The sequence below is a fragment of the Cibotium barometz genome, chromosome 3 (assembly GCF_041138505.1).
Source record: "Cibotium barometz isolate CiBa-2024 chromosome 3, ASM4113850v1, whole genome shotgun sequence".
Classification (NCBI taxonomy): Eukaryota; Viridiplantae; Streptophyta; class Polypodiopsida; order Cyatheales; family Cibotiaceae; genus Cibotium; species Cibotium barometz.
Genome location: NC_141048.1, coordinates 69,148,607 through 69,164,328, shown reverse-complemented (window position 1 = coordinate 69,164,328; position 15,722 = coordinate 69,148,607). Strand labels below are relative to the sequence as shown.

General features: G+C 38.0%; 1 protein-coding gene across 1 annotated transcript; it reads left to right on the top strand.

Annotated features, from left to right (window-relative positions):
• Window positions 1–636: 636 nt before the first annotated feature.
• LOC147640464 (7-deoxyloganetin glucosyltransferase-like) lies at window positions 637–3,104 on the top strand. Its single transcript, XM_086780931.1, has 2 exons — window positions 637–1,420; window positions 1,582–3,104. Exons 1-2 carry the CDS (start codon window positions 937–939, stop codon window positions 2,535–2,537), a joined length of 1,440 nt encoding a protein of 479 aa, XP_086637057.1. The 5' UTR covers window positions 637–936; the 3' UTR covers window positions 2,538–3,104.
• The last annotated feature ends 12,618 nt before the right edge of the window (window positions 3,105–15,722 follow it).

Below are 15,722 nucleotides of genomic sequence, written 5' to 3'. Positions count from 1 at the left end.
AAGGAGTTCAATGAATAGAGACTTTCATGTTTGATTAATGTCATAGCCATCCATTGGCATCCACTATAGCCTTTAGAGCCCCATCCCTCTAGGGATAAGAGGGGCAACAAAGAGGAGCTCATGGTCCATGCTAGGGTTTGAAGGGAGCAATAATATTAAAACGATCACACACATAAGGGTTTCATGGAACTCAATGGAGATTCCTTTTGCGATATTGAAGGAGTGAAGTTTCCTACCACAAAATTAGCTTATTACCTATGCTTTTGAGAGGTTTTGTGGGGGTTGGAATGGCAAGAATGAAATGAGACAAGACTAGAGTGCCCACAAATCTTGTCTAAGGGCCTTTTCAAGTGATGGAAATCAAAGCTATCTAAGAGCTAGTTCTTGCAAAGGCAAAAATTATAGATTTTTCGTAAAGGCAAAAATTAAAGCTCTATCCAATTATTGCACTTTCAAATATAAAAGTGGGACCTATTAGAAAAGGTTACTGGAGCTGCTGACTGTGAGTTAGTGCGGTGGATAAAGGTGTTGTTTGAGATTCCCAACTTCCAAGGTCATGGGTTCAAACCCTCACTTTGCAATCAAGCCGTGGCAAGTATAGGACCATAGGTGTGTGATGTGTTGTACTTTTTAATTCCAGCCATTTTTTTAAAAAAAAGTCACTGGTTTTCAAGCTCTGGAGAGACTTTAATTCAAGGCCCCAGTTTCAACACAGGCGGTGTCAATTTGTGGTTGTGAACTTGACACACAGGAAGTTTGGTATTCAACTATCAAGTAAGGCCCTAACTAGACCCACTGTCTTTTGTGGTTCCCTCTCTGTGTTATCGAAAAGGCCAGAAACTTTGTAACTGCATCAATCCATAGCTTACACACACACACACACACACACACACACACACACACAGCCCTTTTAGCATCTGTGCATACATCTCAGCCATGGCTTCCCATCCTGATGACCTCCATGCCCTTGTTTTACCTCATCCTCTACAGGGCCACATCACCCCCTTGCTCCAACTGTCTCACAAGCTAGCCTCCTCCTACGATGTGTCCATCACCTTCATTGTCACTGAGCATCTCCTTCAGAGAATGAACTCTGGCAACCTCCAATCTCCATCGCCCGTCAAGATCGTGGGTCTCCCAGATGCTCTTCCAGATAATCACCCGCGGAAGCCAACGTTTCGGGACGCATATGAGGCCGCCGTCAGCATGGAGGCATCTGTGGACAAATTCTTGCAGGAGCTTGCAGGCCGGAATCAGCTCCCTAGCTTCATGATTGCGGACACATTTATCATTTGGGCTCATAACATGGCTATCAAATATGGCATTCCCAGTGTGGCTTTTGCAACCACCAATGTCACCGCAGTAGCGGTCATGTCATCTGTATCAAAGCTCATCAATCTTGGTATCCTTCCTCTGAAAAGTAAGTGTCCTAACTCAAATCTTTCTGTTCATGCAATTATTATTAGCTTTCACCAATACTTCTGTGAGGGTCAACATGATACCTAGTGTTGTCTGGCATGTAGTGATTGCTGAATCACGGACAAACGTATTCTGTGCATGTGGTCTTGATGTTTGTTTCAGGTTCTGCCTCAAAATATCCAGATGAGCTCATCACTTGCATCCCTGGCATCCCACCCTTGCACCCCGGTGACCTGCCACTGTCCTTGCGGAGCCCGAACATCATGCATTACCGCATGCAGTTCCTGCTAGCCCAATTTGAGGAGGCATCCAAGGCTGTTGCAGTCCTTGTGAACTCTGTCACAGAGATCGAAAAGAGTGTATTGGATGGTCTTGAGTTCAAAGTTCCCACATATGCCATTGGCCCAGCCCTCATTCTCAATGGCCAAAGCTCTGCTTTGCAGGGGATGGGATCTAGTCTGTTGCCTGCACAAGATGATTGTGTTTTATGGCTGGACAAACAAGCATCTGGATCTGTGCTCTATGTCTCCTTTGGGAGCATGGCAACCTTGGACAATTCACAGTATGCTGAGCTTGCTCTGGGTTTAGAAGCCAGTGAGCAACCCTTTCTGTGGGTGATTCGACCAGGCTCTTTCGAGGGGTCCATGTCAGACATTCTGCCTGATGGCTTTTCAGAGAGGACCAGAAACAGAGGTAGTATCATATCCTGGTCTCCTCAACTTCTCGTGCTATCTCATCGTGCAATTGGAGGCTTCTTAACTCACTGTGGGTGGAACTCTGTGCTTGAGAACATATGCTTGGGAGGTGTGCCCATGATATGCTGGCCTGATGCCGCAGAGCAAGCATTGAATGCTAGAGTCATTATTGATGTATGGAAAGTGGGCTTGGGGGTACATAAAGAAGAGGATGGCACTGTGAAGCACGAAGAGGTGGAGCGAGTGGTGAAGGCTGTGATGCAAGATGAGGGAGCAAAGGATTTCAAATGCAAAGCAGCTGAGATGAGGTTCACAGTTGAGAGAGCAGTACAAGATGGCGGCTCATCGCTAAGAAACATTGAGAAAGTTATGGAAATCATCAGGCAATCAAAGGTGAAAGAAAACTCCATGTCAATGCCTTGAGGTGGAGGGGTTATGGAGAACATTTTAAGAAACAGGATATGATAGGCTGACTGGAAAAATGTTTTGCATAGTAAAAGCGGAAAAGGTTCTCACATTGGAGACCCATAACCATGTTGGTGGTAATCTACAAGATCCTGGCTAAAATTGTTGCAATAAGGATCACCCCTCTGTTGCGATAAGTGGTGGACAGAAATCCGCATGGATTCATTCAGGGAAGATCTATAATGAATAACATTTACAATGTTATTATTGGTAAGGGGCTTGTGCAAAACACTAATCAAAAGTGCATCATGCTTCAGGTAGACCTGGATAAAGCCTATGATAGAGTTCACTGGTCATTCATGAGTAGAGTGCTTGAGAGAATGGGTTTTGGAATAATTATTGCCTCCATTATTGGGGCTATTGTGCGTAAGTTTACCCTTCAAAGGTCTGTGTCACGCTGCAACTCAACTCGAGAATCTCGTTGTGTAGTTCTTGAAGTTTTCGAAAAGACATTAAACAAGACAAGTGTTAGGCTAGAAGTTTCCCTCGGGTTTCTTTGAACTAGGAGGATTTCTCAACACTTGAGAAGCTTTTGTCCACCCCATGCTATTATGCCTCTTCTTGAATGTTGTACAAAACTGCATTACATTCCCTCTTACAAGATGACCAGTTTTAAAAAATAGAGTGGCAACAGACACACACACACACACAAACACACACAGACACGCACGCACGCACGCACGCACGCACGCAGCCACCCACCCCGAACCACACGACCGATCATAAAAGATAGTTGAGGGAGATGGCATAGGGACACACACACACACACGGAAAGATAAGTGCTGCCACACATGGACACACATACATGCACATGCTCATGATAGTGCTCGTGCTCGAGCTTGTATTATGGCCCAGACCCAACTGCTAGCATGACAGGATGTTTCACTAGCCAGCAGGGCTTGCCTTGTGTTTTACAACATTTTGCAGACATACACTGCAATCAGAATGCCCTTGTGCCATGCGATTTGAAGATGCAATTCTCGTAATGAAAAGTGGTTAGATCGAATAAGTTGTCCTTATTTTGATTGGTTTAGAATACGTTTCTCTTATCCATTAGTAGAAGTTGCACTGGGTGATTGCAAGTACAAAAATGTGTTGCATCAAGCTATAGTTGATAAACTATGTAGACTAATCACAAAGGTATGCAAGCTACATGTGCACATCAATTAGATGATGCCCCTTAGCTTGCAATATAGGTTATGAGTAAAGGGCTATGTATGGTTTAACTCTTACACCTACTCAACATGTGACCCAATAATAGTGGCAAAAGTTCTCCAATCTGCGTTCCATAATCTCGGATCTAGTCCTCTTTTACTCTACATGACAACTGGTTTTTTGTCAATTCTAGCGTCAGTCTCTTAATTGCGTGATCTATCACATATTGTGGTCCCTATGCACACTGTGTGAAACACTAAAATAATTTCATTTCAAAATTAAAAGTTATTAAACAAATCAAGGGCCTGTATTGGATTCATTTACTTGTGCAAATGTCCACCAACCGTGGTCTAGTAGTGAATCATATATGCTCTTTTTGTGTGTGTGTGTGTGTGTGTGTGTGTGTGTGTGTGTGTGTTGTTGACTTATTGAGTTTCATTGTTTTATTGTTTAGTTATTGAGTATCCAAGTTCACGTTTCCCATGATGAATGTAAGGGGTCTCGCAACAAACTCTTAGTTTTGTGATAAACGTGCCTAGGCTAAAGCTAGGAAATCTATATTAAACAATGATCAAGAATTAAGTGCTACTAGTGAAACATTTAAAAATCAAACAAAATGTTGAAGGTCTTACTAGATAAAGCTAGGAAATCTATGATCAAGCATTAAGTGCTACTAGTGAAACATCTAAAAATAAAACAAAATCTTGCAGGTCTTATGGTCTCTAAGGTCCTTCTGGGGCTTGTCTCTAAGGTCCTTCTGGGGCTTGAGATTCATGGTTTTGAGTCCTAGGTCCTTACACACTTATGGCTCTGTATGGGCTTATGGCTTATAGGTTCCAACTCTTATATCTCTAAGGTCCTAAGGTCCTAAGTTCTTATATCTCTAAGGTCCCAAGTCCTTATATCTCTAGGCTTATGGCTCCTTGTAGACCGTATAAGACCTAAGCTCTCTCTCTCTCTCTCTCTCTCTCTCTCTCATACACAAGAACACATTCAAAATCCAAATATTGTGTTCATCGTTTAAGAAATAGAGTATGATGTAGCGAGATCATGTAAACTAGGTTTTGCATAAATACAAGAGAATGCCTGGTCTTTGTATCTTATGCTTCTTGGGCTCGAAGCGACCATAGACAACAATCCATGCCTCCCACTCTACATCCTCTCTCTCTCTCTCTCTCTCTCTCTCTCTCTCTCTCTCTCTCTCTAAGGTCCCTGACCCCACTACGCAACGAATTCTGGGATGCTAGCAGCGGAAGTAGCACTTCTTGCGCAGGGCAGGTCCCACACTTGGAGTCTCGCCTACGAATATCCAGACAAGAGACTAATCCATCGGTTTTTCCAAAACCGAACTCGGAATAACTTCCCTTACCCGAAAAGCACGGGCAATTCTTCCAGGATAACTTTTCTCTAAGTAGTCAAAAGCCTTAACTAACTGAACTGATATGACCGAACCCGTAAGTCCCATAGTCAGATCAAGGGAAAGAATACACTTGGATCATAGAGACCAACGCTTTTTTCCTCATTGAGAGGCACAGCCGTTGATTCTTTTCCATAGAACAATTTTTATTCGGGATTTACTTCATCTATCGTACCAATAGAAATTAGTCTCATTTTAGGGATCCATTAGTCCAGCCCAACCCCATGCGTCCCATGGGTTAGCCAACCGTCGTCCAACCACTGTAGTGATGGGATCCAATTAAGAATTTGGTTAGGTTTTATCTCGGGTACCAGGGAAAAGAGTTCCCAGGCTCCCTAGCCGAAAATTCATGGAAACTTAAAACTAGTCACACCACTTACACACCCAATATGAAATTGCCTTGTTTACAGAATCAGCATCTTCTAAAAACAATCTTTTAATGAAACCATTGTGTCACTGATCATAATCGTCAAAATCTCCAGTTGAATCCTTATTTCCAATCATTCCCTCATCGGTGTACCTATGGCATCATTGGCAACCAGAACACTCACCACCTGTCTACTTAGGGGCCTTTTCAATAGTTCCTAGCTCATAGTAACCGGCAATATATTTACATAACAAAATAGAATCTCCATTGAAGAGCAGCAAGATCAACCAACGGATCCATATAAAAGAGCCATGGACTCATCCGTTGAAGAAGGTCAATCAACCAGATCCATGCTCGAATTCAAAAAACAACTCTTACTCCTTGTTCCAATATCTTCCACGATGCACGTGTGGGTATCGTTGATGACCCAGAGCCCGAGTACTATATGGTCATCACCCTCTCTAGGATCCTTTGCAGGTGACCTAGCGCTTCACTCATAGGCCGCTTCCTTGGTCCCTCATCCACCATACCGGAAGCTCACCATTTAAATTGAACCGAGGCTGGTCAAGACCTCAGCCGACCTTGCTATGCGAGACATCCTCCGTTGACTCTCCGTCAGCTGTTGTAACTTTATCAGCTAGGTCTCCACGACCTCATTCACAAGACGACCAAAATGCTTCCCCAGCATTCTTGACATAAAAGAGTCATTTAAAAACAAGTCATAAATATAATTTCTATAAACGAATCTCTCGTCTTTCCACATCAATCTACATTACTTAATCCACATTCATTTCATAAGCATTCCCATTCTCATCACATCATTTTTCATCTTAACACTTCTTTCCTCAATTAACCTCATCAGATCTCATCCACTTGCATTTACCCATACATCTCATCTCATCACATTCATTAACATCTATCCAATTTACATCGCATCTTATCACATCCATTCACATCTCATACCATTCATTCTCATCCCGATTCACATGCCATCACATTTTCATTCACATCCCTTATCATTCATTCACATCTTGATTCATAGGTTATCACATTCATTCACATCCTTTATCATTCATTCACATCCTGATTCACATGCTAACACATTCATTCACATCTCATATCATTCATTCACATCCTTTATCATTCATATCTATCCAATTTACATCACATCTCATCGCCTCTATTCTCGTTCATATCCATCACATTCACATCCACATATATTCTTCCACATACATCCACATCCATACTTATCACATACACATACACATCCACATCTATCCTTTCACATACATTCACATCCATACTTATCACATATACATTCACATCTATCCTTTCACATACATCCACATCCATCCTTTCACATACATACATCCACATCCATTCTTTCACATATATCCATTTTCATTCTTCATATACATCCACATCCATTCTTCACATATATCCACATCCACTCTTCACATACATCCACATCCATCCTTTCACATACATCCACATCCATCCCATATCATTCATTTACATCCCAATTCACATGACATCTCATCACATCTATTCACATCACATCCATCCATCCATTCATTCACATTTATTTGATTTTTATCACACCTATCCATCCATTCATTCTTTTATAAAAATCAACTTCTGTGGGAATAACACTTTTATAAAAATCCTTTTATACATCTATTTATGCATGAATTCAATTTTAAGAAAAATAACACTTTCGAAATAAAAATAAATTCCTTTATGCATCTTTCTATGCATAAAATCAAAATCAATGAGAATAACTCTTTTGAAATAAAAATAAATTCCTTTATGCATCTTTCTATGCATAAAATCAAAATCAATGAGAATAACTCTTTTGAATTAAAAATAAATTCTTTTATACATCTTTCTATGCATAAAATCAAAATCTATGAGAATAACTCTTTTGAAATTCCTTTATGCATCTTTGTATGCATAAAATCAAAATCAATGAGAATAACTCTTTTGAAATAAAATAAATTCCTTTATGCATCTTTCTATGCATAAAATCAAAATCAATGAGAATAACTCTTTTGAAATAAAAAATAAATTCCTTTATGCATCTTTCTATGCATAAAATCAAAATCAGTGAGAATAACTCTTTTGAAATAAAAATTAAATTCCTTTATGCATCTTTCTATGCATAAAATTAAATTCCTTTATGCATCTTTCTATGCATAAAATCAAAATTAATGAGAATAACTCTTTTGAAATAAAAATAAATTCCTTTATGCATCTTTGTATGCAAAAAAATTAATTCTAATGGAAATAACACTTTTATAATAAAAATATTTCTTAATATGTATTTTTCTATGCCTAGAATGAAAATAACACTTTTAGAATACACAAACGGTGGGGATTACTCTTTTTGAATAATAAAAGATAAAACTTATTTCATAAAATTTAAGAAAATTTTGCCATAACCTCCTTTGTATGGCTGACCATTTTTAAAAAAAAAAAATCATTCTCAAGTCACTTAGAAATTATCCCAAATGGTTTAAAGCATTCTAAACTAATCAAATTCCACTTTTTAAAGAGAAACAATATGAAAAGTTTAATTCTAACAATTTGATTATATATCTAGGATAAAGAAAGACTGAATTCAAGAATGAAGAGAGGGGGAAAGCCTTTCCAACAAGGCATAACATCATTTTTAATTTTAAAGAAAAAAAAATAGAAAACCATTAAATGGAATAAAGAAAAAGTAGGATTTCTAGCTTACATGAATTTTTGTGAGCTTTTCTTTGGCTTCATGGTTTGAGGGATCTACTCTTGTTTGCAACAAGAGTGGCCACTAATTCTTTTGAAGAGGAAATGGTCAAAAATTAATGAACTATCAATAAATTCACTGTTTTTGACTATGGGGAGGAGTAGAGTAACAGTGCATAAAACACTATTAAGCTTTTATAAAGGGAAAGGCTTCTATTTATAGAAAAAAAGTGAGCCTCTAACCAAGCAAACTGATTCTAGAATTTTCCAGATCAGTTTGGTCACTTTTTAACCATTTTTAGGTCAGTTTAGCTTATTTTTGGTTCTAGTTAAAACAGGAGAGAGGAGAGATGAAATATCTCATTATTTGAGAGTTTAAAACTCCGCCACACATGTGAAATAGGTGCCTCCTTCATGAGGGGAATTCCCCCACATTGAGGTGTCAAAAATGCATCATTTCCTCTAAATATCTCTTCTTTTTTAACTAATAACCTTGTCCTTAGTCAACTCTTCATCTTATGTAAGTATTTACTCATTTTTGGGAGGATTTTCTTTATTTCTTCAGTTTATCTCCTCCCTACATTCGGATTAATCTAATTGGCCCCTCAAAACCTTAATCTAAAATTTACAGAAAATCTGGACCCTTAGGCTAAGGCCTTTTGAACAGATTATAATTTATTTCTAATACAACTTCTGAAGTTCTTTTTGAACTTCTATTTCGGGGAAATTTATTTTAATAAGAAGAGATATTTTTCCATCCAAAAATATCTAAAAATTGAATAATCTCTCTCTAGAATATTTTCTCTCTCTAAGTCAAAATAGGTAGAAACAAGATCTGTTAATAGTCTGACAAGGGGAATGATTACAGGGGGAGAGATTGGACATCTTGAGGGGATGGGGGAGGAATCTTACATCCTACCCCACTTAAAAAACGCGAGATGTCCTCATCTCGCAGGTGGAGTACGATCTCTTTCATCTTCTTCTTCTTCTTCAATCACTTCCAGCGTTACTGCCTTGGAAGTGGACGACCGATTTAGGAACAACTCTCTTTGACTTCCCCTATTATGAGACAGAGGTCTTGCATTACTTTGGATTAAAACCGTAGGTTGGTTAGAGGGTCTAATTCTGGGACTTTCCTCCGCGGATATAGAAACCTGATTACTCTAGAAGGAAGGAGCTGGAGTCTGGAATCTTGATCCCTGATTTCCCTGCCTCGAAAACCTTGATCCAAAAGGAGTTGGGCAATCCATACTGCGATGTCCAAAAATCCTTGACAGTTATAGTATTTCTGAAGTTAAATTCCAGGGGATTGAGTTTTGGAAAAAGGACATTTCTTCCATTCTGGAACTTCACCTATCCTGGGATTGACCCTGATATCTCTTAGGCGGTGGAAGATTGGAATCACCTTCTGGAACTAATAATCTTTTGAAAGGTGATGGTGCTGGCTTTGGTGGGACCTTGACATCAAAGGCCTTGGAGAAATCCTTTGCCATCCGCACTGCTTTGGCCATGGAAACTGGCTTGGCGTTCTTCACCAAAATATTCAAAGGTTTGTTTAGTCATCAAATGAACCTGGCCATCAGTTGTTCTTCATTCAGCGGTGGCGAGTATTTCAGGAGAAGAGCGAACGCTTGGTGATATACTTCAATAGTTCTGCTCCCATGGGTTATCTCTAAGAATTCGTTCATCTTTGTTTCCAAAAATCCGGGAGGACAGAACCTCGTCCTAAGGTAAATTTTGAGATCATTCCATGTCTGGGTATTCCGATCTAGACGGTTTGTCTCGCAGTGGTTTCTCCATGCCACTCTGGCTATTTCTACAATCTTCAACCTTACAAGAGCCTCTTCTCATTGTACCCGGTGACATCAAAGTATTCTTCCATTGCTTCGATCCACTTCTCCCCACCACGGCCTCTCCCAAGTTTTCTCCTTCACCCTTGAAAGGTCTAGGCTGCGAGCTATGAAGAGTTTTACAAACATCCAAGTCGAGCTCTTCCTCATCGAGTTAGGGGTTATCATTTCTACCATGACGACCTCGATCCATATTCCTATCAATACGAAAAATCTTGTTAAGTTCTCTTTATTTATGATTCAAATCCGATTTTTGATTCATCTGATTCTGGGGTTCTTTAGACAGGTCTTCTCCCCCACAGAATCGTGGGATAAAGATACTCGCATTATCATATAACAATTCATTCAGAACATATCATTCATATCTTTAACACAATAATGGTCTATTAGACCAAAATTTCCATTTGAACAATCCTCCATGGGGGGATTTCAATTTTATAGATTTTTAATTTGTCATCCCTTAACTTGATCCACTGGGTCAAGAGTTAACAATAGCAATTTGTCAGCACAATTCACTAATCTCATAGTGATTTGCTGAAGTCATTATCGTCATTCTAGTTACAAACATCAACACAAGGACTCGTCCCATTCATCCTCATTGAGGTTTTGCTCAGTTTATCGCTTTTCAACCAAAAATTCAGGAATCATCATTTTTCAATCAGAAAATCCAATTCAACTCATCAGTCCTCAGCCAGTATTTTAAAATCATATCAACCACATTCGAATTCATCATCTGGATAGCATTTTAGCTTATAATTTCAAGATCTTAGATTTGCTCGTATATACTGTCAGTAAAGAGCCGCAGTTATATCTTCGGTATATACGGGTAGTCACGATCCTTGGAATTATAAGGTAAATACCATCATGTCTAGGCCTCAAGCAAGTCAGGGATTCCATACAATTGTAGTACTTCCATCTGAAGACCCAATTATCAAATTAGGAATTTCATACTGAATATCAATTTGTATGAGTTTCATCACACAATTCCAACCTTTTACTGCTACTTCATAAATTTATGACATTCTTGGCTTCTCGGTTGATCCACTTTAGCCAAACGGATCTGATACCAGCTGTAAGATCCCTGACCCCACTGCGCAACAATGAATTCTAGGGTGCTAGCAGTGAACGTAGCACTTCTTACGTGGGGCAGGGTCCCACACTCGGGGCCTCGCCCACGGATATCCAGACAAGAGACTAATCCATTAGTTCTTCCAAAACCTAACTCGAAAAAACTTCCCTTGCCCGAAAAGCACGGGCGATTCCTCTAGGATAACTTTTCTCTAAGTAGTCAAAAGCCTTAACTAACTGAACTGATCTGACCGAACCCGTAAGTCCCATAGTCAGATCAAGGGAAAGATTGCACTTGGATCATAGAGACCAACGCTTTTTTCCTCATTGAGAGGCACAGTCGTTGCGTCTTTTCCATAGAATAATTTTTATTCGAGATTTACTTCATCTATCGTACCAATAAAAATTAGTCTCATTTTAGGGATCCATCAGTCCAGCCTAACCCCATCCAGTCCCATGGGTTAGCCAACCGCGTGCCCAACCATTGTAGTGATGGGATCCAATTAGGAATTTGGTTAGGTTTTGTCTCAGGTACCAGGGAAAAGAGTTCCCAGGACCCTTAGCCGAAAATTCATGCAAACTTAAAACTAGTCACACCACATACACACCCAATATGAAATTGCCTTTTTCACAGAATCAACATCTTCTAAAAACAATCTTTTAATGAAACCATTGTGTCACTGATCATAATCGTCAAAATCTCCGGTTGAATCCTTATTTCCAATCATTCCTTCATCGGTGTACCTATGGCATCATTGGCAACCAGAACGCTCACCACCTATCCACTCAGGGGCCTTTTCAATAGTTCCTAGCTCATAGTAACCGGCAATATATTCACATAACAAAATGGAATCTCCGTTGAAGATCATCAAGATCAACCAACAGATCCATATAAAAGATCAACCAACAGATCATCAAGATCAACCAACAGATCCATATAAAAGAGCCATGGACTCATCCGTTGAGGACCAGCAAGGTCAATCAACCAGATCCATGCCCGAATTTAGAAAATAACTCTTACTCCTTGTTCCAATATCTTCCATGACACCCGTGTGGATATCGTTGGCGACCCAGAGCCCGAGCACCGTATGGTAATCACCCTCTAGGATCCTTTGCGTGACCTAGCGCTTCACTCATAGGCCGCTTACTTGGTCCCTCATCTCCATCGTACCAGAAGCTCACCATTTAAATCGAACCGAGCCTGTGACCTTGCTACGCGAGACGTCCTCAGTTGACTCTCCGTCAGCTGTTGCAACTTTATCAGCTAGGGCTCCACGACCTCATTCACAAGACGGCCAAAATGCTTCCCTAGCATTCTTGACATAAAATAGTCATTTAAAAACAAGTCATAAATGCAATTTCTATAACGAATCTCTCGTCTTTCCACATCAATCTACATTACTTAATCCACATTCATTTCATAAGCATTTCCATTCTCATCACATCATTTTCTATCTTAACACTTCTTTTCTCAATTAACCTCATCAGATCTCATCCACTCGCATTTACCCATACATCTCATCTCATCACAGTCATTAACATCTATCCAGTTTACATCGCATCTTATCACATCCATTCACATCTCATACCATTCATTCTCATCCCGATTCACATGCCATCACATTCATTCACATCCCTTATCATTCATTCACATCCCGATTCACAAGTTATCACATTCATTCACATCCATTATCATTCATTCACATCTTGATTCACATGCTAACACATTCATTCACATCCCATATCATTCATTCACATCCTTTATCATTCATATCTATCCAATTTACATCACATCTCATCGCCTCTATTCTCGTTCATATCCATCACATTCACATCCACATATATTCTTTCACATACATCCACATCCATACTTATCACATACACATCCACATCTATCCTTTCACATACATTCACATCCATACTTATCACATACACATCCGCATATATCCTTTCACATACATCCACATCCATCCTTTCACATACATACATCCACACATTCTTTCACATACATCCACTTCCATTCTTCACATACATCCACATCCATTCTTCACATACATCCACATCCATCCTTTCACATACATCCACATCCATCCCATATCATTCATTTACATCCTGATTCACGACATCTCATCACATCTATTCACATCACATCCATCCATCCATTCATTCACATTTATCTGATTCACATCAACACCTATTCATCCATTCATTCTTTTATAAAAATCAACTTCTGTGGGAATAACACTTTTATAAAAACCCTTTTATACATCTATTTATGCATGAATTCAATTTTAAGGAAAATAACACTTTCGAAATAAAAATAAATTCCTTTATGCATCTTTCTATGCATAAAATCAAAATCAATGAGAATAACTCTTTCAAAATAAAAATAAATTCCTTTATGCATCTTTCTATGCATAAAATCAAAATCAATGAGAATAACTCTTTCAAAATAAAAATAAATTCCTTTATGCATCTTTCTATGCATAAAATCAAAATCAATGAGAATAACTCTTTCAAAATAAAAATAAATTCCTTTATGCATCTTTCTATGCATAAAATCAAAATCAATGAGAATAACTCTTTGAAATAAAAAAATAAATACGTTTATGCATCTTTCTATGCATAAAATCAAAATCAATGAGAATAACTCTTTTGAACTAAAATAAATTCCTTTATGCATCTTTGTATGCATAAAATCAAAATCAATGAGAATAACTCTTTTGAAATAAAATAAATTCCTTTATGCATCTTTCTATGCATAAAATCAAAATCAATGAGAATAACTCTTTTGAAATAAAAAATAAATTCCTTTATGCATCTTTCTATGCATAAAATCAAAATCAATGAGAATAACTCTTTTGAAATAAAATTAAATTCCTTTATGCATCTTTCTATGCATCTTTCTATGCATAAAATCAAAGTTAATGAGAATAACTCTTTTGAAATAAAAATAAATTCCTTTATGCATCTTTCTATGTATAAAAATTAATTCTAATAGAAATAACACTTTTATAATAAAAATATTTCTTAATATGCATTTTTCTATGCCTAGAATGAAAATAACACTTTTAGAATACTCAAACGGTGGAGATTACTCTTTTTGAATAATAAAAGATAAAACTTATTTCATAAAATTTAAGAAAATTTTGCCATAACCTCCTTTGTATGACTGACCATTTTTCATTTTTTTTCCATTCTCAAGTCACTTAAAAATTATCCCAAATGGTTTAAAGAATTCTAAACTAATCAAATTCCACTTTTTAAAGAGAAACAATATGAAAAGTTTAATTCTAATAATTTGATTATATATCTAGGATAAAGAAAGACTGAATTCAAGAATGAAGAGAGGGGGAAAGCCTTTCCAACAAGGCATAACATCATTTTTCATTTTAAACAAAATAAAAATTAGAAAACCATTAAATGGAATAAAGAAAAAGTAGGATTTCTAGCCTACATGAATTTTTGTGAGCTTTCCTTTGGCTTCATGGTTTGAGGGATCTACTCTTGTTTGCAACAAGAGTGGCCACCAATTCTTTTGAAGAGGAAATGGTCAAAAACTAATGAATTATCAATAAATTCACTGTTTTTGGCTCTGGGGAGGAGAAGAGTAACAATGCATAAAACACTATTAAGCTTTTACAAAGGGGAAGGCTTCTATTTATAGGAAAAAGTGAGCCTCTAACCAAGTTAACTGATTCTAGAATTTTCCAAATCAGTTTGGTCACTTTTTAGGTTAGTTTAGCTTACTTTTTGGTTCTAGTTGGAAACAGGAGAGAGGAGAGATTAAATATCTCATTATTTGAGAGTTTAAAACTCCACCACACACATGTGAAATAGGCACCTCCTTCATGAGGGGAATTCCCCCATACCGAGGTGTCAAAAATGCATCATTTCCTCTTAATATCTCTTCTTTTTTAACTAATAACCTTGTCCTTAGTCAACTCTTTATCTTATGTGAGTATTTACTCATTTTTGGGGGGATTTTCTTTATTTCTTCAATTTATCTCCTCCCTACATTTGGATTAATCTAATCGGCCCCTCGGAACCTTAATCTAAAATTTTCAGAAAATCCGGACCCTTAGGCTAAGGCCTTTTGAGAACAGATTATAATTTATTTCTAATGCACCTTCTGAATTTCTTTTTGAACTTCTATTTCAGGGGAATTTATTTTAATAAGAAGAGATATTTTTCCATCCAAAAATATCTAAAAATTGAATAACCTCTGCCAAAATATGTAGAAACAAGATCTGTTCATATTCTGACAAGGGAAATTATTACAGGGGGAGAGATTGGACATCTTGAGTGAGGGGCTAGGGGAAGAATCTTACTGTGTGTGTGTGTGTGTGTGTGTGTGTGTGTGTGTGCGTGTGTCTATCTCTATCTCTCTCTCTCCATCCACACACACAAAGACATTCAAAATAAGAAACAGAGTATGATATAGCAAGCTTATGTAAACTAGGTTTTGCATAAATACAAGAGGCTAATGTCCAAAAACTATCTATCCTAGCTATTCTAGCTCATAGGTACCACCCTCTAAATCAACAAAATCCATAACA

Bases quoted from the DNA above. Each gene is read 5' to 3' on its own strand.
- LOC147640464 (XM_086780931.1), top strand. From the start codon at position 937: ATGGCTTCCCATCCTGATGACCTCCATGCCCTTGTTTTACCTCATCCT. The intron at 1,421-1,581 runs GTAAGTGTCCTA...TGTTTGTTTCAG, and splicing joins TGGTATCCTTCCTCTGAAAA to GTTCTGCCTCAAAATATCCA.